Source organism: Podarcis tiliguerta (assembly GCF_965153285.1).
Source record: "Podarcis tiliguerta genome assembly, chromosome: 6".
NCBI lineage: Eukaryota > Metazoa > Chordata > Lepidosauria > Squamata > Lacertidae > Podarcis > Podarcis tiliguerta.
In genome coordinates this window covers 2,960,942-2,987,037 of record NC_139539.1, presented here as the reverse complement: position 1 = coordinate 2,987,037, position 26,096 = coordinate 2,960,942, and the positions used below count along the sequence as shown (strand labels likewise).

At 48.4% G+C, this 26,096-nt stretch overlaps 1 protein-coding gene across 1 annotated transcript in view; it reads left to right on the top strand.

The window, feature by feature from the left end:
- The window catches only part of TM9SF4 (transmembrane 9 superfamily member 4), a 31,670-nt gene extending 5,581 nt beyond the window's left edge, over nt 1–26,089 (top strand). Inside the window, exons 2-18 of the mRNA XM_083447421.1 lie at nt 2,161–2,274; nt 4,123–4,222; nt 5,312–5,480; nt 5,614–5,743; nt 8,063–8,186; nt 9,252–9,370; nt 10,464–10,575; nt 12,985–13,055; nt 14,174–14,306; nt 15,485–15,566; nt 15,667–15,742; nt 17,155–17,238; nt 18,718–18,893; nt 20,586–20,649; nt 21,837–21,956; nt 23,059–23,148; nt 23,842–26,089. Coding sequence (XP_083303547.1) covers nt 2,161–2,274; nt 4,123–4,222; nt 5,312–5,480; nt 5,614–5,743; nt 8,063–8,186; nt 9,252–9,370; nt 10,464–10,575; nt 12,985–13,055; nt 14,174–14,306; nt 15,485–15,566; nt 15,667–15,742; nt 17,155–17,238; nt 18,718–18,893; nt 20,586–20,649; nt 21,837–21,956; nt 23,059–23,148; nt 23,842–23,991 — 1,914 coding nt within the window. The 3' untranslated portion in view covers nt 23,992–26,089. The remainder of the gene's footprint in view (nt 1–2,160; nt 2,275–4,122; nt 4,223–5,311; nt 5,481–5,613; nt 5,744–8,062; nt 8,187–9,251; nt 9,371–10,463; nt 10,576–12,984; nt 13,056–14,173; nt 14,307–15,484; nt 15,567–15,666; nt 15,743–17,154; nt 17,239–18,717; nt 18,894–20,585; nt 20,650–21,836; nt 21,957–23,058; nt 23,149–23,841) is intronic.
- Nucleotides 26,090–26,096: the final 7 nt, after the last annotated feature.

The following is a 26,096-nucleotide window of genomic DNA, read 5'->3' as shown; positions in this document are numbered from 1 at the left end:
CGCTTCTGGGGTTTTTTTTTCAAATGATGTTTTGAACATCTTTTTCAGTTCTTCATGTATAGTACTCCAGAATTTTTTAGTTTTTTCACATCCCCACCATACATGATACATCGTTCCTTCTACCATATTGCACCTCCAGCAAGTGTTAGATTTTAATTTATAGATCTTAGCTAGTTTAGTGGGAGTCATGTACCACCTGTACACCATCTTCATGAGATTTTCTCTTATTGTATAACAGGCAGTGAATCTTATGTCTTGTTTCCACAGTTTTCCCCATTGTTCCATCTGGATGGGGTGGCCAATATCTGGGCTCACTTGTGTCCAGATCAGTGAGGGTAGCTGAGCGACCGTTCTCTAGTGCAATGTCTGAAGATGAGAGGCATGTTGTTTAGGGATACACGTCAACTTTGCCTTCTTTGTATTAGAGGAATTAGTTACTAGATCAGTCATCTGGGTCCTCACATCTCCTAGTCATCCTGGAGTTGAAATTGTGAAGAAATTGACTTTTGTAAGAATGGGTTGGTGGTGTGTCACTTAGAAGCAGGAGTTGGAAACAAAGGACTTAGTGGACTTGTAGGCCATAAACCCTTTCTTCGGATGAGACCCTTCAGTTGGACCTGTGATGATGCCTCTTACCTGTTGCAGGTGAGATGTTTGTGCGCCCAGAAGCTTTTAACTTTTGTGTGGCTGGAATCCAGCCAACTGTACAAAGGCAAGAGCCCACTCTGGCTCATAGCCCCTTGAAAGTTGCCCACAGGGGAATGTGGCCATTGGTTTCGTCTACCTTGCTTTAAAGTCTGTAGTTTGAGATGTTGAGCTGTGTGATGGATTTGTTGCTGTACCACAGGCTTCCTCAGTCTCTGCCCTCCAGATGTTTTGAGACTACAATTCCCGTCATCCCTGACCACTGGTCCTGCTAGCTAGGGATCATGGGAGTTGTAGGCCAAAAACATCTGGGGGGCTGAGGTTGAGGAAGCCTGCTGTGCCGTTTGAGCCTGCAAGTGGGTGAACAAAATGTTGGAAAGTGTGTGTGTGTGAAATGCTGTAGTCCAATGACACATAATCACATGGTTCTTCCACTTCTTTGCTTAGCGCACAGCTATAAGTAATAGTCATTCCGCAAGTGTGTATGAGAGAGAAAGTACTTGGGGAAGGAGGTTTAAGGCAGAAGTGGGGAATCTCTACCCTAAAGGCCTGCTTAGGCCCACGAGGCCATTTCTCCCAAACCTCAGCTGGTTGCCCAGCACATGAGATGTGGGACATGCTGTTGTCAGAGGAAGTGCAGCAAGTGGATCCTAGAGAGGAGGCCTTCTCAGTGGTTGCACCCCACTTACGGAATAGCCTACCCAGAGAGGCTCACCTGGTGCCCTCTGCATGGTCTTTTCAGCATCTTTTTATTACCTAGGCATTTTAAAACAAACCCAGGGCTTCTTAAATTAACTGTGTTCTTGGTCCTCAAGTATGCTTTGCAGCTGAGCTGAAAATATGTTTTGATCTAAATTCTTACTGATCTTTCTTCAATTACTGTACTTCTAAATACTACTTGCTTTTCGTCTTGTAAACTAGAGAATTTTAGTGGTTTTAATGATGGATGAATGTATAATTTGAATAAATAAAGGATGTTGAAATGGGTATTGAATGGGTAGACTGGATTGCTGCCCCCCCTAAACTCGAGAATTGCATTCTTATTGTAAAGAAGGCAGAGAGAGTAGTGGTGGATGAGAGAGCCACGCACGGACTTCGATACCCTGCATTTCTTAAGGGTTTCTCTTTCCTTGAGAATGGAAAGTTTTCTGTCTCCAGTAAGACAGGGTCCAGCTTCCTGACCTGGCCTACACCTGAGAGGCTTAGATTTGTTGCCTTCTGCATGAGGCCTCATGATTGGTCTCTGTTTCTCAGCTAGAATTCCCTCTTTCTTTTAAAGAAACAAGTCTTTCGGGGTTTTAGTGGCAGCAAATAGATTAGGTGTCACTCTTGGTTTCCCCTCTGTCTGCGACTTCTGCAGTTCTTGCGGATTTGCCCAAAATTACTGAGCCAGCTTTGTGGCTCAGTTTTGTGTTCAGACTTAAAAGCAAACAAACAGCCAACCAGTGTTGGGAATTGCTTCCATCTCCCTGAATGCCTTTGGCTATGGAGACAAAATCTCCTTTCTCGTTGCAGGAGAAGCTCACGTGTCCAGTGGTGCTACTGCTCTTGTGCCATGGGGTGAGCAGTTTCTACGTGCCGGGGGTGGCACCCATCAACTTCCACCAAAAGGATCCTGTAGAAATAAAGGTAGGTTGGTGATGTGGTTGACCATTTGAATACAGTGGATGCTCGGGTTGCGAACATGATCCTTGCGGGATGCACATTCGCAACCCACTGGGTTTGCAACCCACGTCTGCGCACGCTTGGGTTGTGATTCGGTGCTTCTGTGCATGTGCAAAGTGCGATTTAGCGCTGAAACCCGGAAGTAACCCGTTCTGGTACTTCCGGGTTTTGGTGGTCCGCAACCCGAAAAAATGCAACCTGAAGCGGCTGTAACCTGAGGTATGACTTTACACACACCGTGTGTGTGTGTGTGAAATAATAATTAACAGTGGTACTTATGCCAACCTAGAATACCATTAGTTAGCTGTATTTGTGAAACAGTAATAATGCCCTTAAAAATAGGATGAATGATTACGTTAAACATTTTGTACTTTCCTTCCCCCATAAGAGCTCAGAGTGGAATACATAGGTTTATTATTACTTATTATTTTATTTTTATTACATTTATATCCTGTCCTTCCTCCCAAAGCAGCCCAGTGAGGTGTGTCTCATAACATCCTCCTGCTCTCGCGTTGGGCTGAGTGTCTGTGAGACTGGCTTGATGCCATCTAATGAGTGAGGGTTGCCTTCCGGTTTGGAGATGCTTGTAGCTCTAGCCAGCAGCTGGCAGGAGGAGCGTCTGCTGTGCATCTCAGTTGACCCCAGCCGCTGTAGGGCTAGCGAGCAAGCTGCCCTTAGGAAAGGGCTCGCTAATGGAATTGTAAGGAGAAAAGGTACCTATGACCACGATCAAACAATACATGATCAGCCGGCAATATTTGACAGTTCGGTTGGGCCATTTGTGAACCCTGGTGGGAGCCTTGAAGGAGCTGAGAGCGCATTGCAAAGTAGTGACAGCATTCCCAAGGAACGTTTTCTTGAGCCGTGGCTTTCAGACACCCATGAGAGGAATGCATCTCTCACGCCCTACAACATGAGCTGCTAACATGGCACCCACGGGTGCATGTGGGCCTTCGAAGTCTCTTCGTGGTGCTGCAGGGTCTGATCCCCCAAGCCTGTTTGTGGTGTGGGGGTACAGCTGATCAGGGGAGAGTTGACTCCCATCATCCCTGACCACTGGCCATGGTGGTTGGGGCTGATGGGAATTGTAGTCCCACAACATGATTTCCCTACCTCTAAAGTGTAGGTCTGTGTAGCTGTTCCTGGCAAAAGAGAGAGTGCAAGAGAAAGGGCAAAGGGACATTTACTTTAAAAAACAAACAAACTGGGAATCATGTTGCAATAAAACTGGACCCCAAACCTGAAAATGTTGAAGTCTGTTCCAAAGCGTTGTAGAAATGCTGAATGCTCTGTGAATCCTTTTAAAGAGTTGTAAGTTCCATTCCTGTAATGTTTTCCTTGCAGCTATAACAAGCTGAAAACCACAGTGGTTTCCTCTGTCTGTGCCTCAGCATTTTTGAGGGGTGTGGGTAGGATCAAGTACTACAGGAAGTTAAGTTCTCCAAGACCATAATACATGGTTCTGGGGTTGTTTGCAGCCTCTTGGGGGCGGGTCACACATAGGCTCAAACCTTCCGTGGCCTCTTTGTTTTTGTTTTTTTACTAAAGCTGTGGGCTTTATCTTGCCATGTAAGCTTCCACACCGATGCCAGCAAGGTTTGGCAAGTCCTGCAGAGCATAAAAACATTTTTACGCGGCCAAGCCCTGGTGTCTCGATGGCCATATCCTGTCTTGTATGTTTCCTCTGTGTTACATAATTTATCTCCGTGGAAGGGGTACAACTGGTCCAGTTGTAAAGGTGGAAACTCAGGAACTTCCTTCCCTCTTGGTAGAGCTGGAACAATGAATCTGATAATCCCCTTGTTTTTCCAGGCTGTGAAGCTCACCAGTTCACGAACGCAGCTACCTTATGAATATTACTCCTTACCTTTCTGCCATCCTCAGACAGTCACATATAAAGCTGAAAATCTAGGTAAGGGCACAGAGTCCACCACTTTTCTTTGCGTACTTTGGTGTCTGTGGTTGACTGCAGGATCCGTGCACTGTGTACATGAAGTGGGGGCACCCATTCCAGCCCTTTCCCCAAGACCCTGGCTCCAGCATATTGAAGTCTCCCCTTGCTTTACTATTGCCTGTACTCTAGAATGCAATGGGCAACCAGTTATTCATTTGGGCTGACGCTCTTTCACTCTCCTTGCGTGGAATGCTTTAATCATGCGGGGTGGATCTCTCTAGGGAAACTGGTGGTTTCTAAAGTGAGGGGGTGAGGTGCCAGTTCCACCCAGATTGCCTGGTAAAGAAGAATAAAGTAAGCACATGGTCCTCCCAATAACACGGATGGTATATTCCAGTGGTTCCCAAACTGTTTTGGGCCACCGCCCCTTGGTTCCATAAAGTGATCCCAGTGCCCTGTATCCTAGGAAAAGCATTATTCAGAATGGCCGTTTGCATGACCCGCTAAGGAAGATAATAACACTATAAAATTCAAAACAGCAACAATTAATTTCACATTTATTCCAAATCCAGTTGAAACTATTTAGCTGAGTTAATTCAACAATAGCAGTGAACTGGATTCGGTGATACCAGCTATTCAAAATACGATTGCCATTTACACCCCCAGCGCCCTCCTGCTACCCACTTGCCTCTTAGTGCCACCCCCAGGTAATCCACCCCCCTGCAGGGGTGGTCCCATCCCCTTTGGGAACCACTGGTGTGTTTGGATTATTTAACCTCTAAAGCTGCCTTGTCCTGAATCGGACCATTGGCCCATCTATAAGAGCGATGGGGAACCTGTGTCTTTCCTGAAATTGCTGGAGGGCAGCTCCCATCATCCCTGACCATTAACCAAGGTGACTGTGGCTGATGGGAGTCATTGAAATCCAAAAACTTTTGGAAGGCCAGAGGCTCCTGGCTCCTAATCTTGCCCAGTAGAGTCTGTTCCAGCTGTCAGCTTGAGATGTTAACAGCAGGAGATGCCAAAGTTTGAAGGCTAGGGGTTTGTTCTGCCGCTCTCTGCTGTGAGCTCTCATTCTCATTCTCCCTGCCTGCCTTTCATTTGCAGGTGAGGTCCTTAGAGGGGACCGGATCGTCAACACGCCATTCCAGGTTTTCATGAACGTTGAGAAGAAGTGCGAGGTCTTGTGCGAATCCCCCAGCAAGCCTGTAACCCTGACCAAGGAAGCGAGCAAGCTGATCGCCGAGCGGATCCAGGAGGAATACTATGTCCACCTGTGAGTCTCTGTCCCCTGAGCATGAGACAGAGCAACTCAGCGGGAGTCCTCCTTGCTTATGGCGAGTCAAGGAGGGGCCCTCTGGGTGGCAGCAGTGGGCAAGTAGCTCTGACTCGAGGGCTTATCTTTGCAGCATCGCCGACAACCTGCCTGTGGCCACGCGGCTGGAATTCTACTCGAACCGCGAGGAGGAAGAGAAGAACAAGGAGAAAGACATACAGTTTGAGCATGGCTATCGGCTTGGGTTCATGGACAGCCACAAGGTGAGGATTATTATTATTATTATTATTATTATTATTATTATTATTATTATTATTTATTATTTAAACCCAGCCACTCTGGGCGGCTTCCAACAAAGTATTAAAATACAGTGGTCTGTTAAACATTAAAAGCTTCCCTAAACAGGGCTGCCTTCAGATGTCTTATAAAAGTCTGGTAGTTGTTCTTCTCTTTGACATCTGGTGGGAGGGTGTTCCACAGGGCGGGTGCCACCACCAAGAAGGCCCTCTGCCTGGTTCCCCGTAACTTGGCTTCTCGCAGCGAGGGAACCGCCAGAAGGCCCTTGGCGCTAGACCTCAGTGTCCAGGCAGAACTATGGAGGTGGAGCCACTCCTTCAGGTATACTGGAACAAGGCCGTTTAGGGCTTTAAAGGTCAGCACCAACACTTTGAATTGTACTCGGAAATGTACTGGGAGCCAATGTAGATCTTTCAAGACCGGTGTTATGTGGTCTCATTGGCTACTCCCAATCACCAGTCTAGCTGCCACATTCTAGATTAGTTGTAGTTTCCGGGTCACCTTCAAAGGTAGCCCCACGTAGAGCGCATTGCAGTAATCCAAGCGGGAGTTACCTAGAGCTTGGGTCTCAGCCTGCGTGCCAGGTGGAGCTGGTAGACAGCCGCCCTGGACACAGAATTGACCTGCGCCTCCATGGACAGCTGTGAGTCCAAAATGACTCCCAGGCTGCGCACCTGGTCCTTCAGGGGCACAGTTATTCCATTCAGGACCAGGGAGTCCTCCACACCCACCCACCTCCTGTGCCCCCAAAAACAGTACTTCTGTCTTGTCAGGATTCAACCTCAATCTGTTAGCTGCCATCCATCCTCCAACCTGTTCTTTTGCCTGGTAAAGGGAGGGGATGGTTCAGGGGTGCCACAACAGCACGGACCCTCTGAGTTTTACTTGTAGGCACCTGTTTCAGTTGTTGTGGAAAATAAAGCAGTGACCATAGCAGCTCCCTTTAAAGCACACTTTATTTTGCATTGTAATATTGAATGTACCAATTGTACCAATTGAATGTACCAATTGTAATATTGAATGTCCCTTTGAACTTTGCTGTGAATGTTGTATGGAAATCTGAATGCACATGTGCACACATACCAGAAACTGAAAGGCGGCAGTGAGGAAAATTCAGGTGGTGTTTACCACAAACTTGCATGCTGTTCTCCTAAAGTATTCGAGCTGCCTGGACACTAAGCTTGCCCTCTCCTTCCTGCCCTCTGGAGATCAGGTGACACATAGGCTGGTAAATGTGTGAGAGCTGGGAATTACTGTTTATTTGTCAGGCACCTAAAGTTTTTCCTTCTGTGCTGTACAAAGATTTTTGTGCTGTACAGGGATTTTTAAAAGCCAAATGCTGACAGGCTTGCAGCCTGTTATGCCCCATACAAAAGAGGAAGCCTGGATTTTGAGAGCCAAATAAATATTAGCCCAATGGTTTGATATGGGCAATTTATTCTAATTTCCAAATTCTGAATTATCTTCTGCCGGGGGCAGCATCCTAAATGGGTTATTTAACTTGCACGATCACAGCTTAACACGCTGGGCGGCTAGCCAGCTGCGAACGCACAAATTAAATGCACACAAGATGGATTTTCCATGCTGGGTTTTCCTGCTGCGGAAAGCACTTTTAAGCTCTCTGGCTTGCTTTTGGGGCTCTGGGAGGCTCTTGCATGAGACCTAGCAGGCGCCTCCCAGAGCCTCATAAGCAAGTCAGAAAGCTTAAATGCTCTCCGCCTTGCATGGTGGGCAAGGCTCACTCAGTGTGTTGGCACTGGAACGGTAGGGGTGGTTGCACAGGGGCTGGTTCTGGCTCTATGTGATATCAGCTTTGCACACAATCCCTGGAACCCACCCCCAGGGCAGGTTGTGAGTCTGTAGTTTGATGTACAGTGGTACCTCTGGATGTGAATGGGCTCCGTTCCGGAGCCCCGTTCGCATCCTGAGCAGAACACAACCGGCACGTGCACGGGTCGCAATTTGCTGCTTCTGCACATGTGTGTGACGTCATTTTGAGCATCTGCACATGTGCGAGAGGCAAAACCCGGAAGTAACCTGTTCCGTTACTTCCGGGTCACCATGGAACGCAACCTGAAAACACTAAACCTGAAGCATATTTAACCCAAGGTATGACTGTATCTTCTAATCTGTACTCCCTTATCATGAAGAGTTTGAGGAGAAGTGCAACACACGACCTCTGAGCCTGCAAACCACTTGGAGAGATAGTGCACATCACCCCAATTAATTTGTATTTTCTTCCTCCAGGGCTTCTAACATCTCTCTTGATATCCCATCTGTTCTAGTTCTACCTGCACAACCACCTCTCCTTCATCCTTTACTACCACAGAGAGGATGTGGAAGAGAACCAAGAGCCCACCTACAGGGTGGTCCGCTTTGAGGTCGTTCCGCAGAGCATTAAGCTTGCTGGTAAGAGAAGAGAGCAAGGGCTTTGTGTTGACAGGGAGGCCCAAGCTCTGGACTTGAATTAAGAGGGACATTTTGGAGAAGAAAGTACAGGTGGGAGAGGAGATCCCATTGTATGATGTGCTTGGGGTGAGGTATGGCAGGGAGGGAGCAGCTCTTGTTCAATATTGAGGGCATAGCTGTCAACTTTTCCCTTTTCTTGCAAGGAATCCTATTCGGAATAAGGGAATTTCCCTTAAAAAAAGGGAAAAGTTGACAGCTATGCTTGAGGGTTTCTTGCATGTTCTCTCTGGCTGGCTGTGGTCGTGGACCCACAAAGCAGGAAAAGTACACTGAATGAGATCGGGAAACAGGAGCAGTTTGGGACACCAGGGATTCCTGTTGCCTGCTACTCAAAGCAACACTCTTATCAATCACAACTCCGACTTCACTCATTGGCAAAAAAACCGTGGGCAAGCAGGTGCAGCCAGCCTGGTCCATTTCACAGAAATCACTTAGAAGGGGGCCTGCACATTTTGCAGAGTCACTGCCGGCCAGTGCTGGTGAAGGGTGGGGAACCATAAATTGTTGGGACTCCAGTTTCCCTCGCCCCTGGCCATTGGCTACACTGGGTGTGCAGCTGGTGGGAGTCCTCTAGCACCATGGGAAGGGGGTGCATAGGCTTCCATCTCTGGTGTGGTGGGATCAAAGGTCTGACTCCATGAAAAACTGTTTCACGCGTTGCTGCTTTTGCAGCAGGAACATGGTAGGCCTACGTAGCTCAGGGCCATAGCTCAGTGGCAGAGCATCAATCCTCAGCATCTCTAGCAGGGTTGGGAGACACTCTGTGTCTGAAATTCTGGAGAGCCACTGCCAGTGTAGACAATACTGAGCAAGATGGACCAATGGTCTTACTATAAGGGCAGCTGTGTATGCATTTGTGCAACTGGAGGAACATGCGGGGCAGCACAGCCAGAGGATTGACACACGAGGCTAGTTGGGGGTGAGGGGACTCCAAGCTTGTATAGGGCCTGGGTCTCTGGAGTCAAGCTTCTTCTTCTGACGCGTGAGGGGTTTTTTGCCCCCTAGATCTGAAAGCTGACGAAAAGGGTGCCTGTGTCCTGCCTGAAGCTGCCAACTCCGCTCCTCAAGAGATCGACCCCACGAAGGAGAACAAGCTGCTTTTCACCTACTCTGTGCATTGGGAGGTGAGGGCCGGCTTTTTTATTTGGGGAGGGGAGAAAGAGGGGAGGAGGTGGAATTGGTGTTGGGGAAATGGTCACTGTGGGGAGAAGGTGTCCGAGGGCTGGGAAACCCTAATTAAAAGAAGAGTGGGATCCGGTGCTGGAACATGGGTTTGGAGAGCCTCAGCTGTCTTTAAGGGAACTCCTTTCATCTCCAGTACATTTATTTTAAAAACAAGTAGGTTCTCCATCACAGGTTAAGACTCAACAGGAGAAAGCTTGCTTCAGGTGCCACCTTCGAAGAAAAATCATGGAGTCACAAAAACACCCTCCCCCAGGTTAGGACTACAACTCCCATCGGTCCCAGCCAGCATGCGCTGATGGAAGCTGCAGTCCAAGGCATCAGGAGGGCGCCATGTTGAAGAAGCAGAGCTTTTTAGGGGGTGGCACCCATCTTGCGAAAAGCCCTGCTCCATTTCAGCCTTTGGGGAACCAGTTAGGGCGTTTCTGGCTGGTGTGCCTTTTTGTCCCCTAGTCTGCTGCTTCGGAATTTGGGGTGATTTGCCTTTTCGTGTCGTTTGTTTATTTATGTACAAGATTTAAATCCCTCTTTCTGTCAAGTGAATTGTAGCATGAACTTAGCAGCCTTTAGACCTCTGGCTGATGCATGGGCCCAGAGTTTGCAGTCCCAGGGAATCTTGTTGGTTGGAGCTGAATGTACATGCTAACAGGGAGGTGAGCAGAGGAAATGCCAGCTCCCTGCAATTGCTCCTTCCCCGGTCAACAGATGGAGCCGAGCTGATCTTCTCTTGATCTTTAGGATTATTGTCTTGCTTTCTTCTTGGGCAGCGGGGTCTGTTTGTGTTTACATCCAGTGCCAGTCATGCTCTGAGTAGACCCACTGAAATCCATGGGCATGGCTAGCTTGGGGCCATTAATTTCTGAGTGGAACCTAGTTGAATACAACTCCTGTGGGTTATTTCTTTATTCATAAAGCACTGATTTGCAGAAAAGCAAATGCCCCACTTACCCCTTTGCCTCAACTTTCCATCTCCCGCGTGGGAATAATAGTGGACCAACTCAATTAACCTACTAACTAGCTAAACTTCTCCTGTAGGAAAGCGACATCAAATGGGCTTCTCGCTGGGACACTTACCTCACAATGAGTGACGTGCAGATCCATTGGTTCTCCATCATTAACTCGGTCGTGGTCGTGTTCTTCCTTTCGGGTAAGAGAGAAGCCAGGGGTTTTTGTTGGGTGGAGAGGGGTGGTCTTGCCACTATACGGTAGGAAAAGAGACTGGACACTGGTGGCGCTGTGGCCTAAACCACAGAGCCTAGGGCTTGCCGATCAGAAGGTCGGTGGTTTGAATCCCCGCAACGGGGTGAGCTCCCGTTGCTCAGTTCCAGCTCCTGCCAACTTAGCAGTTTGAAAGCACATCAAAGTGCAAGTAGATAAATAGGTACCGCTCCGGCAGGAAGGTAAACGGCGTTTCCTTGCGCTGCTCTGTTTTGCCAGAAGCGACTTAGTCATGCTGGCCACATGACCCGGAAGCTGTCTGCGGACAAGCGCTAGCTCCCTCGGCCAGTAAAGCGAGATGAGCGCCGCAACCCCAGAGTTGCCCGCGACTGGACCTAATGGTCAGGGGTCCCTTTACCTTTACCTAAGTCGTGTAGACTCAGCTGGGCTATCATTTATGTATATGCTGAGCGAAAGAGTAACAAATCAGAAATAGTCCAGTGGGCTTGGGTTCACATCCTACCCTCACCACGTGGCCCGATGATCCTGGCTGGGTCTACTACCCATGCAGAAGCACTTTGGAAAGACTGCCTCATAATAAAACAAAAGAGAAACCCTGTGCCTGTAGAAAACCCAACACATAAGGGCTGCGGTTTCTAGCCCACCTTTTTTTTCACCCTGTTGTGGTTGCAAGGAGTCCTTGGTGTGGAAACACAGTCTCAGGCCTAGAATGGCACGTTCCGCTCTGCCTCCTCATTCTGCTTCATAGGTAGGCTCTGAAACACTGTGAGGGTATTGCAAGGAGGATTGGAAGCTGATTGTAAATATGTACTGACTGCTTCTGGCACCCGGTCTGGTCACTGCGGTTTTCTTCACCAGCAACTTGTGTGTCCGTCAGTGTCCTTAGCTGCTTGTCTTTGCTCAGTGCCTGGTGCCTGTGTCTCAGTTTTGCTGCCTGCAGATGGGGTTGAGCTGCAGCAGGGCTGGTTTGTGCATTGCTTTCCCTTCAGTTGTGGCCAAGCAGTGTAGGGTACGGGCCACAGTCCATGCTGCACCCTGTATGTGCCACTTCCTCAGCATGCCTGTGTCTTTGGGCAACTCACAGGCCCTGCGCACTGGATGGAAACTGTGTTGCTTCATGAGGGCAGGCCAAGGCACAAGTCTTCCTTTTGACCCGTTTTGGAAGGAAGGAGCGCCCCCTGGTGCACAACAAGAGCATTGCAAGAAACGAGGGATGTAGTGATTATTATTTTTTTTAAAAAAATAAGAATAGGTTCAATAAAAAACTTTATCTGCTTAGAATAGAGTGGAATGGAATATAACCTTTAGAAGACATATGAACACAACCCTGTACAGTGGACGCTTGGGTTGCAAACGTGATCCATGTGGGATGCGTGTTTGCAGTTCGCAGCCCGCGTCTGTGCACTCGCGGGTTGCGATTCGGCGCTTCTGCGCAAAGCGCGATTTAGCGCTTCTGCGCATGCGCGACTACCAAAACCCGGAAGTAACCCGTTCCAGTACTTCTGGGTTTCGGCAGTCCGCAACCTGAAAAAACGCAACCTGAAGCGGCTGTAACCCGAGGTAGGACTGTATAGGGAAGCTTTTTAATGTGTAATGTTTTATAATGTTTTTATATATGTTAGAAACCTCCCAGAGTGGCTTGGGCAACCCAGTCAGGTGAGCAGGGTACAAACAAACAAACAAATAAATATTATTATTATTATTATTATTGAGGAATATATGAAATACTTCAAACAGTCCATGCATAGGACACAGGTCATTCCACTATGACACAGAGTTACTGTTTACCTGGTTAAAAAGAGGTGTAAGGGTATTAACACTGGTGTGATTATGATAAAGTCCTGGGTGTTACAGGGGTTATAACTTAATCTTGAGTATATCCCAGAACAGGTATAGATCCCTCTGGCTCCCTTTACTTGGCTACCTTGCTTTTCTCCCCTCCTCCCCTTGGGCCCCACTGCCCAACATGGCAGCCCAAGAAAGAGACACTTTTAAAATGCCTCTGAAGAGGAAAAGAATGCTCTCCAAGGTCCTGCCCAAGTGGCGACTTCCTCTGCTTTTGCTGCGGCCCCATGTGCGTTAGCAGAAGGCGTGAGAAAATGTGAAAATGAATACTTGTAGCAGCAGCAGCAGCAGCAGCTCCACCTCCTTTGGTGTAGGGGACTCAAAAGTGCAATTCTTGCTGTGAGAACCCAACCTCACCCCCCATTGCTACTGTCTGAGAACATGTGGGCAGATGTGGACTGTGGGGGACTCTGTGTCGACTGATGCATCACTCCTCATGGCCCTCTGCTCCCATGTGCTGCTGGCTTGCAGGTGCTTAGGTGCTCAGTGGAATAAACCGCAATTCATTCATTCCAGGTCTTATTCGTTTCAGGTATTCTCAGCATGATCATCATCCGGACGCTCCGGAAGGATATTGCCAACTACAACAAGGAAGATGACATTGTACGAGAAGGCATGATGTGCTTGGGGCTGGCAGGTGGGGTGGGGTGGAGAGGGAGTGGGGACCCTTCCTTGCATCTTGAGAAGGTTCCCAGACTCTCCTTTTGAGAAGGGTAGAGGGGAGGTAGCCAAGGAAATGGGTAGAGAATGTAAGAGGAGCTCAGCTGGATTAAATCCGACTTTATTCAGCACTGGGTTTCCCATAACACCGGCCTTGAAAGACCTACATTGGCTCCCAGTACGTTTCCAAGCACAATTCAAAGTGTTGGTGCTGACCTTGAAAGCCCTTAAAGGCCTCGGTCCAGTATATCTGAAGGAGTGTCTCCACGCCCATCGTTCTGCCCAGACCCTGAGGTCCAGCTCCGAGGGCCTTCTGGTGGTTCCCTCCCTGCGAGAAGCCAAGTTACAGGGAACCAGGCAGAGGGCCTTCTCGGTAGTGGCACCCGCCCTGTGGAACGCCCTCCCACCAGGTGTCAAAGAGAACAACTACCAGACTTTTAGAAGACATCTGAAGGCAGCCCTGCTTAGGAAAGCTTTTAATGTTTGATGCATTACTGTGTTTTGATATTTTGTTGGGGGCTACCCAGAGTGGCTGGGGAGGCCCAGCTAGATGGGCGGGGTATAAATAATAAATTATTAGTATTGTCAGCCAGGTGGATGCCTCTGGGAAGCCCATTGGAGCAAGGCTGAACCTGGAGGTAGCACATAGCTAGAATGTCCAGTAGCCACCTGGTCACTTTCTGCTGTTCACCTGACCGATCCCTTTTTTAAAGCGCTGCTGTGTCTTGTGGCATCAAATTCCATAGCTAGTGATGTGGGTAGAGAGTCCCTTGCTAGTCCAGAGTTCATACTGGGGCTTAACCACTTAATGGCAGATTCTCGGTAGACCTTGCCAGGCCTGCCTTCTCATTCCTTGCTGGGGTGAAACACTTTTCAGCTGCAGGCAGCACCCAGAAGGGCTTTAAGGTTTTGTGTCATGTGGTGACTCGCTGCAAAGAGGAGAGCCCTGGGGGAAGAGAGGACATGCTCTGCACATCTCTGTGGCAGTGGGGGTGGGGAGAATAGCAGTCCCTTTCGTGGGGCTTGATTTCATTCCCCCTGTGTGTCGATTTTCCCTGCAGGAAGACACCATGGAGGAATCTGGGTGGAAGTTGGTGCACGGTGATGTTTTCAGGCCGCCTCAGTATCCCATGATCCTCAGCTCCCTCCTGGGCTCCGGAATCCAGCTCTTTTGCATGATCCTGATTGTTATTTGTGAGTATCCAACCGGGGAGCCTGGGAGTGCTTCTTTGTGAAAAGGGGCAGGGGAGAAGAGACTCTACGGGCTAAGGAGGAAGACAGCTTGTTGAACAAGCTGGTCCCTCTGTGCTGGGATGTGTGGCCTTACATCAAAGCCATTATGGCAATTGCCAAGACATCGGCTTGTCTGCATACTGATTCTCAGGTGTCAGTTTCCTCTTGGAGCCACTTACTGATGTCCCCCACCCCTTTGAAAGACCCCTTTGCATTCTAGAGAATTGTGTGCTGTTAATAGTTGTTTGCTTTAAATGTATATTGGAGCTCTTTGGGGATTATGTCTCCTACCTGCCCACAGACAGTCTTGCCAGAGTGGTGCATGTACTAGTTATCTCCCACTTGGACTACTGCAATGGGCTCTACGTGGGGCTACCTTTGAAGGTGACTCGGAAACTACAAGTAATCCAGAATGCGGCAGCTAGAGTGGTGACTGGGAGCAGCCGCCGAGACCATATAACACCGGTCTTGAAAGACCTACACTGGCTCCCAGTACGTTTCCGAGCACAATCCAAAGTGTTGGTGCTGACCTTTAAAGCCCTAAACGGCCTCGGTCCAGTATATCTGAAGGAGTGTCTCCACGCCCATCGTTCTGCCCAGACCCTGAGGCCCAGCGCCAAGGGCCTTCTGGTGGTTCCTTTACTGTGAGAAGCAAAGCTACAGGGAACAAGGCAGAGGGGCTTCTCGGTAGTGGCGCCCGCCCTGTGGAAAGCCCTCCCATCAGATGTCAGAGATAAACAACTACCTGACATTTAGAAGACATCTGAAGGCAGCCCTGTTTAGGGAAGCTTTAACGTGTGACATTTTAATATATTTTTAATCTTCATTGGAAACGGCCCAGAGTGGCTGGATACAAATAAATTATTATTATTATTATTATTATTATTATTATTATTATTATTATTATTATTTATTTTCATGACTGCTCGCTAACCCACTTCAAGCCTGTTTGAAAAAACAAGTGGGGATAGAAAAGTTGAAAAATAGTGCCGCGGTGAACAAATGTGCTTTGTGAATACTCAGCAAAGCACACACACCCCTTCTCAGTGTGCAAGGGCTCTCTTTGAATTCCGGCAGGTTGGCTTTCTGTAGCGGAGTATTGGTTTGTGGCCCTTAATCCTCCTTTCCTTGCCTTTCAGTTGTGGCCATGCTGGGGATGCTGTCTCCTTCCAGCCGAGGTGCCCTGATGACCACAGCCTGCTTCCTCTTCATGTTCATGGGGTAAGTTTGTGGCTTGTCCTTTGCGTCAGCCATCATCCCTCTGCCTGACCTGTGATGGGAGGTAACCTTCTGCTTCTCCTCTCTGTGTCCTCTGCACTAGGGTTTTTGGTGGTTTCTCCGCTGGCCGACTCTATCGGACACTGAAAGGCCACCGGTGGAAGAAAGGGGCTTTCTGCGTAAGTGATACTGATCTTCACAAACCCCAAGGGACTTGGGAAAGTGCATGAGGGCAAACTGCAGAGCCTCATTTGTTTCTGATGATGAAATAACCACTGTGGCTGTTGGAAGGGGCCCTGGCATAACCTCGGGATGGAGTTGCTGGGGGTGTGATGCCTTGGAATCTGACCTTTGCATTACAACAGAAAACAGGCATAATTGAAGAAATCAGGCTTTGGGGAGGGGGAAAAGGGCACAGTGAAAATGATTTCTTGCTGCCGCCTCCTGTTTTATTTATCACTGGTGGGTTTTATGATATTGATTTATTTTGTTCTAGATTTTTATTAGTGTTTGCCATTAAAATGTTGCTTGCCACCCTGGGGCTCCAGAGTGAAGAGGACTACAGATTCCTTAAATAAATAAGTTGTATTTGGCTGTTTGAGTAACTCATGCAGCTTTGCAGGTCCCTGCTGCTTTTGCTTCTGACTGGCTTGGCAAGGCCTGGCTGCTTCTCCACATCAAATCTTGTGTTTAGTCTCTGCTCTGGGACTTCACTGTTTGCTTCTGGGATGCTTTCAGACTTTTACCCCACAGCATCAGGAGTGCAAACTGAGATGAGGATGATTCCTAGCATTTTTAGGTAGGTGGGTCGGTAGCAATTTTATGTGCTTATTACTGGAAGTCCCTTTTGATAAAACTGAAAGGAAGTATCTTTGAGTGTGCAGAGACTTTGCACTCCTTCTCCCGTTGCAATCTTTACAACAGTCCCGTGTGGCTGGTCAATATTGTTATCACCATGTTGCTGTTGGCATGCACCCAAGGAAACGGGGGCAATTGGCAGGCCCCCAGCTGGCTCCAGCCCAATGCTGGTGTGCCACGCAAACTCCGGTCCTTGGTGCAGCATAAATCTGCAACCCAGGCTTTAGAAGACGGAGCACGCTATTCAGCAGAGAAACGCTGCACAAACAGAAGTGGCAGGAGAGGCTGTGTGAGCATATTTACAAGCAGGCTTATTCAGCGTAGATCAGGACGAAAGGAAACATGTCTGATCTCCTTCGTGTCCAAAGCAAAACAAAGCTGTACACAAACGGAAGTTCCCAGCATACAATGCTGGTGTGTGTGACAGGCATGGGACACGCAACAGTCCCATGTCTGTTCCTTAAGAGGGAATGGAACATCCCAACAGTTGCAGGTGCTGAAGCAGTGTGTATTGAGGGGACTAATCTATGGCAGATCTGGAATTTGAATCGGGGGCTTTGTGAGTCATAGCTTGGTCTGTGGATCACTGGCTCTCGCAGGGGCTCTCAGGCTGCTGCCTTCTGCGCCTGGTGCTGTGAAGTGGCGTAGAAGCTGCATTAAGTTCCTTGGATGAGCCTTGCTGACACCGTCTGCCACTGGCATCATTCAGTCCTGCTTGTTTTGCTCCTTGCAGACAGCCACCTTGTACCCAGGAGTCGTCTTTGGGATATGCTTCGTCCTGAACTGTTTCATCTGGGGCAAACACTCGTCGGGAGCGGTATGTATCTTCCCAGCTCTCTTTGCTCTCTCTAGAAACACTTGGCTTGGTCTACTCTTTTCTAACTCTTACATTCATAATTTGTGTTTGTTTATATGTTCTGAGACATAAGAAATGTTGGTTAGCTCCTTTTAAGCTTCTCATATGTTTTGCCTTCCCTAATATACACATAGGGACATGGGTGGCGCTGTGGGTTAAACCACAGAGCCTAGGACTTGCCAATCAGAAGTTCGGCGGTTCGAATCCCCGCGACGGGGTGAGCTCCCGTTGCTCGGTCCCTGCTCCTGCCAACCTAGCAGTTCAAAAGCACAACAAAGTGCAAGTAGATAAATAGGTACCACTCCGGCAGGAAGGTAAACAGCGTTTCCGTGCACTGCTCTGGTCCGCCAGAAGTGGCTTAGTCATGCTGGCCACATGACCCGGAAGCTGTACGCTGGCTCCCTCAGCCAAGAAAGCGAGATGAGCGCCGCAACCCCAGAGTCACCCATGACTGGATCTAATGGTCAGGGGTCCCTTTACCTTTACTAATATACACATACTACTACTACTACTACTACTACTACTAATAATAATAATAATAATAATTTGTTTCTTGTACCCCACCCGTCTGACTGGGTTGCCCCAGCCATTCTGGGCAGCTTCCAACAGAATATAAAAGAACATAACAATACATGAGACCTTAAAAGCTTCCTGATACATTCTGTGAAAGGAAATTATCTTGCTTCCCTCAGGCCCCACCCCCAAGAGGATGCTGCCATTTCTGTAGCTATTAAAAAAGACATTTAAGAACAATTTTCTAAATCTTGATTTTTCCAAAATATTCTGTGAAATATGCAAGCAGGACACATTTTGAACATTAGGAATTAGGAAACCGCGTTAGCTGCCTGGTGTTGCATTCACCCCCCCCCCCCGGCAGGCAGGTTCTCTTAGACTCACCTTCACCAATCTGGTGTCTTCCAGATCAGGGAGCCCTTTCTGGCTGGTGGACCAGATCCTTATCTCCTGGGCCAAATCTGGCAGATGTGCAGAGCCCAGGATCCAGCTGTGCCAGCCGCACCAGTCTTTTCAAGTGCTTTTGCCCAGCAGGGCGTTTGTCTTTGAACTGTGACAATGCCTCTTGCCTGCCAGGTTGGGGAGAGGGGTGTGTGGCTGTAACCCTGCGTGGAAACCTCTGGCTTTTATGTGGGCAACTGCACCAAAAAAATAAAATAATCTCACCTGTTTCTCTAGCTTCACTGCCATTATTATGTGGTCCCCCAAAGGCTTCCCAGCAGGGAATGAGGTGCTTGGACTGCGAAAGTTTCCCCACTCCTTCTCTAAAGAAATGCTAGGCCATAGTATCACCTTGCGAACCTTCCGTCTTGATGCTCTGGGGCAAAGGGGTGGCTCTGGGTACATCTTGCCTTGCCAGGTCCCGTTCAGCCATTGCCGTACCTTGTGCCAGCCACCCGTTCTAAGAGTTGCGTTGCTGTTTTGCAGGTCCCTTTCCCCACCATGGTGGCTCTCCTTTGCATGTGGTTCGGCATCTCCTTGCCCCTAGTCTACCTGGGATACTACTTCGGATTTCGCAAGCAGCCTTACGACAATCCTGTGCGGACCAATCAGATTCCAAGGCAGATTCCGGAGCAGAGGTGGTACATGAATCGATTCGTCGGGTGAGTGACCCAGAAAACCCTTTCCTGCGCAGCTGGGCCAAATGACGGTTGGGTAGCTCTTTCTTTTCTTCTTTTTGGGGATCAGTGAGCAAGTTGCTGCAGAAAAGCTGGAAAGATCCTTAGGCCCTTCCACTGCCAGCTCAGGCAGTAAAGCATGAGACTCTCAGGGTCATGGGTTCAAATTCCACAGGGCAAAAAGATTCCTGCTCCTCAGGTGGATGAGCTAGATCAGTGTTTCCCAACCTTGGGCCTCCAGCTGTTTTCGAACTACAATTCCCATCATCCCTGACCACTGGTCTTGCTGAGGATTATGGGAGTTGTAGTCTAAAACAGCTGGAGGCCCAAGGTTGGGAAATGCTGAGCTAGATGACCCTTGGGGTCCTTCCAACTCTACAATTCTAGGATTTGATTATTCTAAATAGGAGCTGGAGCCCTGATGCTGCTGCTGCTGCTGGCTGGGTTTGGGATTCAGTTGAGCTACCCAGAATTTGATGGCTCCATCTAAGGTTTTATTTTTAAAAGGATGTGCTGTTCCGTTGCTGGAAGGGCAAGCAGTTCTGCCTCTTGGACGGCTTATCTTGTCATGAATAATCATAGTTTAGAGGTCCCGGGCCCTAGGGAAGTCAGACTATCCTCCACCACGGCCAGGGCCTTCTCAGTGATGGCCCTGACCTGGTGGAATGCTCTGTCCCATGAGACCAGGGCCCTGCAGGATTTAACTTCCTTCCGCAGGGCCGGTAAGACAGAGCCATTCCTCCTGGCTTTCAATTAGAACTTAGCCTGATCTTTTATTCCCCTTCCTTCCCTCCCCCTCCCCTTTTTATGAAGATTACCTGTTCTGGGATCCCACAGCTAATTCTCCCCTGGTCTCCTCGCTGGCCCAAATAGGACTAATTTAGCCAGCTAGCCCTGGTGATCATCTAATGTTTATTGGATGGTTCTTCCCCCTAAATTGACTTTTGAATTCTGAATTTATTATTCACATTTTATACTGTATTTTATGCTGTTTTTTTGTTGCATCAATTAGGTGTTTTAAATTTGTTGTTAGCCGCCCTGAGCCCGGTTTTCTGAACCGAGAAGGGCGGGGTATAAATAAAAATTTATTATTATATTGCTGCCACCACCAGCATCCCAGTCAGCTGGATTATCTGCAACCAGCCAGGGTGGGGCTCAGGCACTTTGAGTGGCAGAGAATGAAAAGATGTAACTGTAGCTCAGAGCCAGATCATATGTTTTGGAGCCAGGTGATGCCAGGTTCAGTCCGGGTCATGTCCTGTTGAAAGGGTCTTGGATTACAGAGTTCAGAGCGCTGCTGTCTGTCAGAGTTGTCACCAACTCTGTGCTGGATGGCTCAAAACGCTGACAGTACGAGGGAAGCTTCCTAACTTTCTTACAGCCCCAGAGCTGGAATAGATGGGAACATAGACTTATGGACTGCCATTCCCCATAGTAACCGAATGAAATACTAGTTTCTGGGGAAGGAAAAGGAGCCTAGAGGGGTTGCCTTCAGACCCTGCTTGTGGACTTCCTGGAAGCAGCTGGCTGGCTGTTGTCAGAAATGACGCTTGACTAAATGGCCTTGGATCTTACCCAGCTGGCCTGCTCTTAGGTTTGCAATGTGTGCAGCCCTAACTAGCATCACCGGATCTAAACCTGCTCCTCCAGTAACCAAATTCTGTTTCTCATCTTTAGGATCCTTATGGCTGGAATTCTGCCTTTCGGAGCCATGTTCATTGAACTTTTCTTCATCTTCAGCGTAAGCGCCATTGCTGCCCTCTTCTTTTCGGACGTGGGCTTCCCAGAGAGGTGCACCACGTGCCTTTTAAAGAGTGGTGTTGGGATGGGGTCTGTCAGGATAAGCAGGGCTTTTATTCAGCTCAGCTCCGGCACCTCTCAAGTGGCTGCCATTGGAATTCTAAGAGAACCAGGGAGAAGTTCATGCTAGAAAAATAGCACTGAGAACAAGAGTGTTTTTCGGTGGGTGTGAGGATGTTTCACCCCTCCCATTGCAAGAATCTGCTGACAATGTTTCAGAAAGGAGAGGGCGGATTTTGCTCATTGCTTCTTCGACTCCAGCCTGACTTCAAAGGGAGTCTGAGTGTTATCTGTATATACATAAAGTGACTGCTCAAGCAGCTGTAACAGTCATGCAGCCCAGCGTCTCCAATTAGTCTTTAGTTAGCTTATACAATAGCTGTAGAGAATAAAAGAAGTTATACTTCAGAGCTGTCGTTTGTGTGTGTGCTCCGCTGACTTTTGGAACTGAGTTTTGGTGCTCACAGCTCTAAGTTGTGAGTCCACAGCACTTAGACCTGCTCCCTGCAGTGGAAGGTCTCTGGAAGTGCTTTCCCAGCTTGCCTGGCCCAGTCAGGGCTGAAGAGGTTGAGCCCAGTTGTTGGCACTGGCTCAAAGGCGATGCTGACAGGCTGTGTGCAGGATGAAGAATGCTTGCTCTCCTTTGTCAAGTCTTCTGGGCTTTACACTCTAGGTTGAGATGTGGCCCTGCAGAGCCTTCCAGTATCGGTGGTGGCAGCCCCAGAGATATAGCTGCAACATTTTGCTTCTTTAACTATCTCCAATTGGAGAATGCCTTGCGAGAAGGGATGGGTGTCTGGCTGCTGTGCAAGACTGAGATGCCTTTCCTGAGCATAGAGAGAATCCAGGATCCCTTACAATTTTCCTGAGGAAATGGTCCAGCAGAACTGAAAATGCAACTTAGTTCTGGGAGACCTGTCTAGAGCCAACTCGGTTACACAAGCAATTGAAGAATCCCCCGATTCTTTGAGGAAAAGCCATGGTTAAAGTGGAGAGAATTGGATAGAGGTTTGTGATGTAGGTGTGCTTCGCTGCCTTTTTCTGCGAAGCTACACGCTTCTTGTGTATCAAGAGCTGTCCCACCATATTCATGTCTCCTCCTTTGTGCACATTTTCTCTCGCATCCAGGCAATTTGGGAGAACCAGTTCTACTACCTCTTTGGCTTCCTCTTCTTGGTGTTCATCATCCTCGTGGTCTCTTGCTCCCAGATCAGCATCGTCATGGTGTACTTCCAGCTCTGTGCAGAGGTAATGTTGTTGTTGTTGTTGTTGTTGTTGTTGTTGTTGTTGTTTGTTTAGTGGTGTCTGACTCTTCGTGACCCCCTGGACCAGAACACGCCAGGCCCTCCTGTTTTCCACTGCCTCCCGCAGTTTAGTCAAATTCATGCTGGTAGCTTCAAGAACACTATCCAACCATCTCGTCCTCTGTCGTCCCCTTCTCCTTGTGCCCTCCATCTTTCCCAACAGCAGGGTCTTTTCCAGGGAGTCTTCTCATGAGGTGGCCAAAGTATTGGAGCTTCAGCTTCACAATCTGTCCTTCCAGTGAGCACTCAGGGCTGATTTCCTTCAGAATGGAGAGGTTTGATCTTCTTGCAGTCCATGGGACTCTCAAGAGTCTCCTCCAGCACCATAATTCAAAAGCATCAATTCTTCGGCGATCAGCCTTCTTTATGGTCCAGCTCTCACTTCCATACATCACTACTGGGAAAACCATAGCTTTAACTATACGGACCTTTGTCAGCAAGGTGATGTCTCTGCTTTTTAAGATGCTTGCAGAGGTAATAGAGCAGATTAATCCTGGGGTTGTCTTTGGGGGGTTGCAGGGAATGGAACCCAGTTCTGCAAGGTGCCTCAAAGGGAAACATGGATCAGATTTAGGTAGAGAGACAGAGCTCCTGTCCTCAAGTATACAAGCCAGTTAATACATTCATCTGAATTGATCAGTAATGCTTTTCCAGAACTGCACAAGAAAGCCAGCGTATCCTGGAGGAAAGTCGGCTTTTCCCTGGCATGCTCATTTTCTGTGCGCAAGGAGGGTTTTGGGCTTGTGTTTCTGCGAGGAAGAATTTACACTTTCACGTGTCTGGAGAGTCTGGCTTCAGCTTGCAGTCTTGCCTAGTTTGAAGAGAACCTCAGGGATGAAAGCAGCCTGGCTCTCCCCCTGTCCTGGGCTGCAGATCCACTGCCCACCACACCTGAAGATCTCAAACCTGCATGCTCTCGGTCACAGCATGCCACTCACAGAGCTTGTGTGGGCAAAGCAGTGGATGCCCACACACGACTGGGCACCTGCGAGGGTTGTTGAGAGTGCTGGCAGAATGATGCTGTATGTCTTTCCTTCGTTTGCCAGGATTACCGATGGTGGTGGAGGACTTTCCTAGTGTCCGGAGGTTCTGCCTTCTATGTGTTGATTTACGCAGTCTTCTACTTTGTGAATAAGGTACCGCTGCTGTTTTCACCAGATCCGAATCCTACACTCAGTAACTATTGAATGGGCTGCGATATCTGGTCAGGCAGGCTGTCGAGTGGCAAAACTTGCTGCTCTTGAGCACTTCGGGTGGGAGAAAAATAAATAATTTTTTTTAAATTATTTATACCTCGCCCTTCCCGGTTCAAAAACCGGGCTCAGGGCGGCTAACAACAAATTTAAAACACTTGATTATAAAGACAGCATAAAATACAGTATAAAAACATGAATGACAATAAAATTCAAAAATCAATTAGATAACCCCCAGGGCTAGCTGGCTGAATTGGTCCTACTTGGGCCAGGGGAGAATTAGCTGTGGGGTCTCAGAGCAGGTAATCTTCATAAAAGGGGAGGGGGAGGGAAGAGAAGGGAAATAAAAGATCAGGCTGAATTCAAATTAAAGGCCAGGCGGAATAGCTCCGCCTTACAGGCCCAATGGAAGTAGGTTAAATCCTGAATGGCCCTAATCTCATGGGACAGAGCATTCCACCAGGTTGGAGCCATCGCTGAGAAGGCCCTGGCCCTGCTGGATGTTCCATGATACACAACATGGTTGAGGTGGGAGGCCAAGGGAGGTTCCCAGCCTGCTTTTCCTTGGGTTAGGGGGGCTACTGCAGAGGCTTTGGCGCACGCTTCCTCTGACCTCCTTCTGGTTCTCTCTTGCAGCTGGACATTGTCGAGTTCATTCCTTCCTTGCTGTACTTCGGCTACACAGCTCTCATGGTGCTGTCCTTCTGGCTCTTGACGGGGACCATTGGCTTCTATGCAGCCTACATGTTTGTCCGCAAGATTTACGCTGCTGTGAAAATAGACTGAAGATGCTCTGGCGCCACGTGGCACAAAGCAGCTGGTCCCCTCTGTTTCCTCCTAGGAAGGAAGTGGGGAACTTTCTCTCTCTCTCCCTCTCTCCTGTTTCTCCCAAGGAAACAAAACCCGGCTGGAGTGGGGGACACAAGGAATAAAAATAGTTCAATTTTTTGGAATGTAACCTTTGGCACAGCGTCCGTGGAATCGGGTTTCTTGGTGGGGAGGGTGTGTAGATATTTTGCATTTTAACTTTTATCCTATTCTGGTTATAAGGGATTTATTTTCTCTCTTCTTTTTTAGCCGAGACGCATTCCCCTCAATGAGTAATCTTTCTCCCCTCCTCCCTTTTCGTCTCATTCATTTTCTGTAATGACAATAATAGGAGATTGCAATGGTTACAAATTCACGAATGAGTTTGGGGAAGATTCATCCTTTGGTGATCGCACAGCGTAGCCTTTTGCTGTGCCTTTGCTTGGAGCAAGGCGGTAGAAAGAAGGTCTGCTGCCGCCTCATCATGCTCCAGTTTTCTCACGGAGGGCTCTCAGACTGCCTCCCCTGGGCTGCTTGATGCTGGGAGTGTCACAGTGCAGACGGTGGCAGACACCTATTGTCTTAGGACACTCACTTACTTGCTCTGAACCACGATAAACTGATGATGTGGAACCACTGCCTGCTGAAAAATGGAACGGGCCTGCAAAGTGGAGGAAGGCTACTTGGAAGTCCTGGGGGGGAACCCAGGGGATTTTCTCAACACTGGGATTTGGGTGAGGTTTAGAGACTGGAAAACGTGCTCTGTTGTTCATGTGCCAAGGAATCAATGGCTCAGATGTTGGGAACTGCTGCTGTAATGTGCAAGAGAGGGGAGGGAACTGGGAGAGTTCTGTTCCCCTGACCCCAATGTCAAAAGAAAGGAATTGTTCTCCCTTCCCACCCCGTTTCCCTGCACATTTGGCCGACCCGCTTTTCTCACTTGTTCAGTTCTGTCCCTCCCTCCAGAAATTGAAGTGCATTGGCAGCTTTACTCTCGTCTTCTATGTGAACTAGGTTACGTAGTCACAAGACCAAGGTTATACTATCAAATTCTATTTTAGCCAAGCACAATGGATCTCAGTCTCCCTTCTCAGAGACAGGAGCACCCTGCTCTCCTGCTGGTGGTGCGCTGCGCATTGCAAACAAGCCTGAATCAATTTACTGGAAGATGGTTGTAAACTCTTCCTTTGGTAAACAGAAACTTGCTTATTTGTAATCAGAATTACAATACTGGAATTATTATTTTTTTCAATTGCTGAAAATTAGGTCTAATTGTGGAATGGTCTAGTTGCAGTTTTCTGCTTCATGAACGAGCTGTTCCAGCAAAAGTGGGTATGCCATGGGGAAGGGAGGCATGCACTGGGGGGGGGGGGCATTTTTTCCATGGAAAATTAATCTCTTTGGGAACACATATTTGAGACCGTGAAACATGCATTTGTCATCAATGATGATGCCTCTTATGTGTGTCTTACTTTACCTGCCCTGCGGTAACTGCAGGAAACTACTGGGGTGAGCCTGTAGACTAGCCTGCAGGTTCACAAGGAACAAGGGGCTCGCTTGTGCATTGCTCCTCTCCCCACCCATTGCTTCCTTGCCCCCCATGCCAAAGCCACGCCAGCCACAAATCAAGGTCTGACAAAGGGGGAGCCGTGGCACTTACGACTTTTGCTATGGATCCCTTGGTGAACTCTGATCTGAGCTACCATTAGGGTACTTGACTAGGGCCTGGAGTCTACTAATTCTGCGCTTTAGCAGAAGCATGGAAGAGTTCCAGCTAGTGCAACAGGCTCCCCCACCCAATGCGCCCTTGCAGTTCACTCCGATGATTTGGGAGTAACCCCAGAACAGCAGGGCAGGGAGGAGGGTGGATTGTTCCGTGTGGGAAGTAGGAAGTCTTGTGCTGACATAATGATCAGAAGAGTGCAATGTTGATTTATTCCCAAAGTCCTTTCTCCCCCCTCCCTGTGATTTTCTTTTTCCAACCAGAACTGCTCTATCCCTAGCCTTCCACTATGTTTCTTGTATTTTTTAATGTATTGTTTGAGCCCAACTGTAAATAAATATGCTGTTGTTGTCATTGTGTC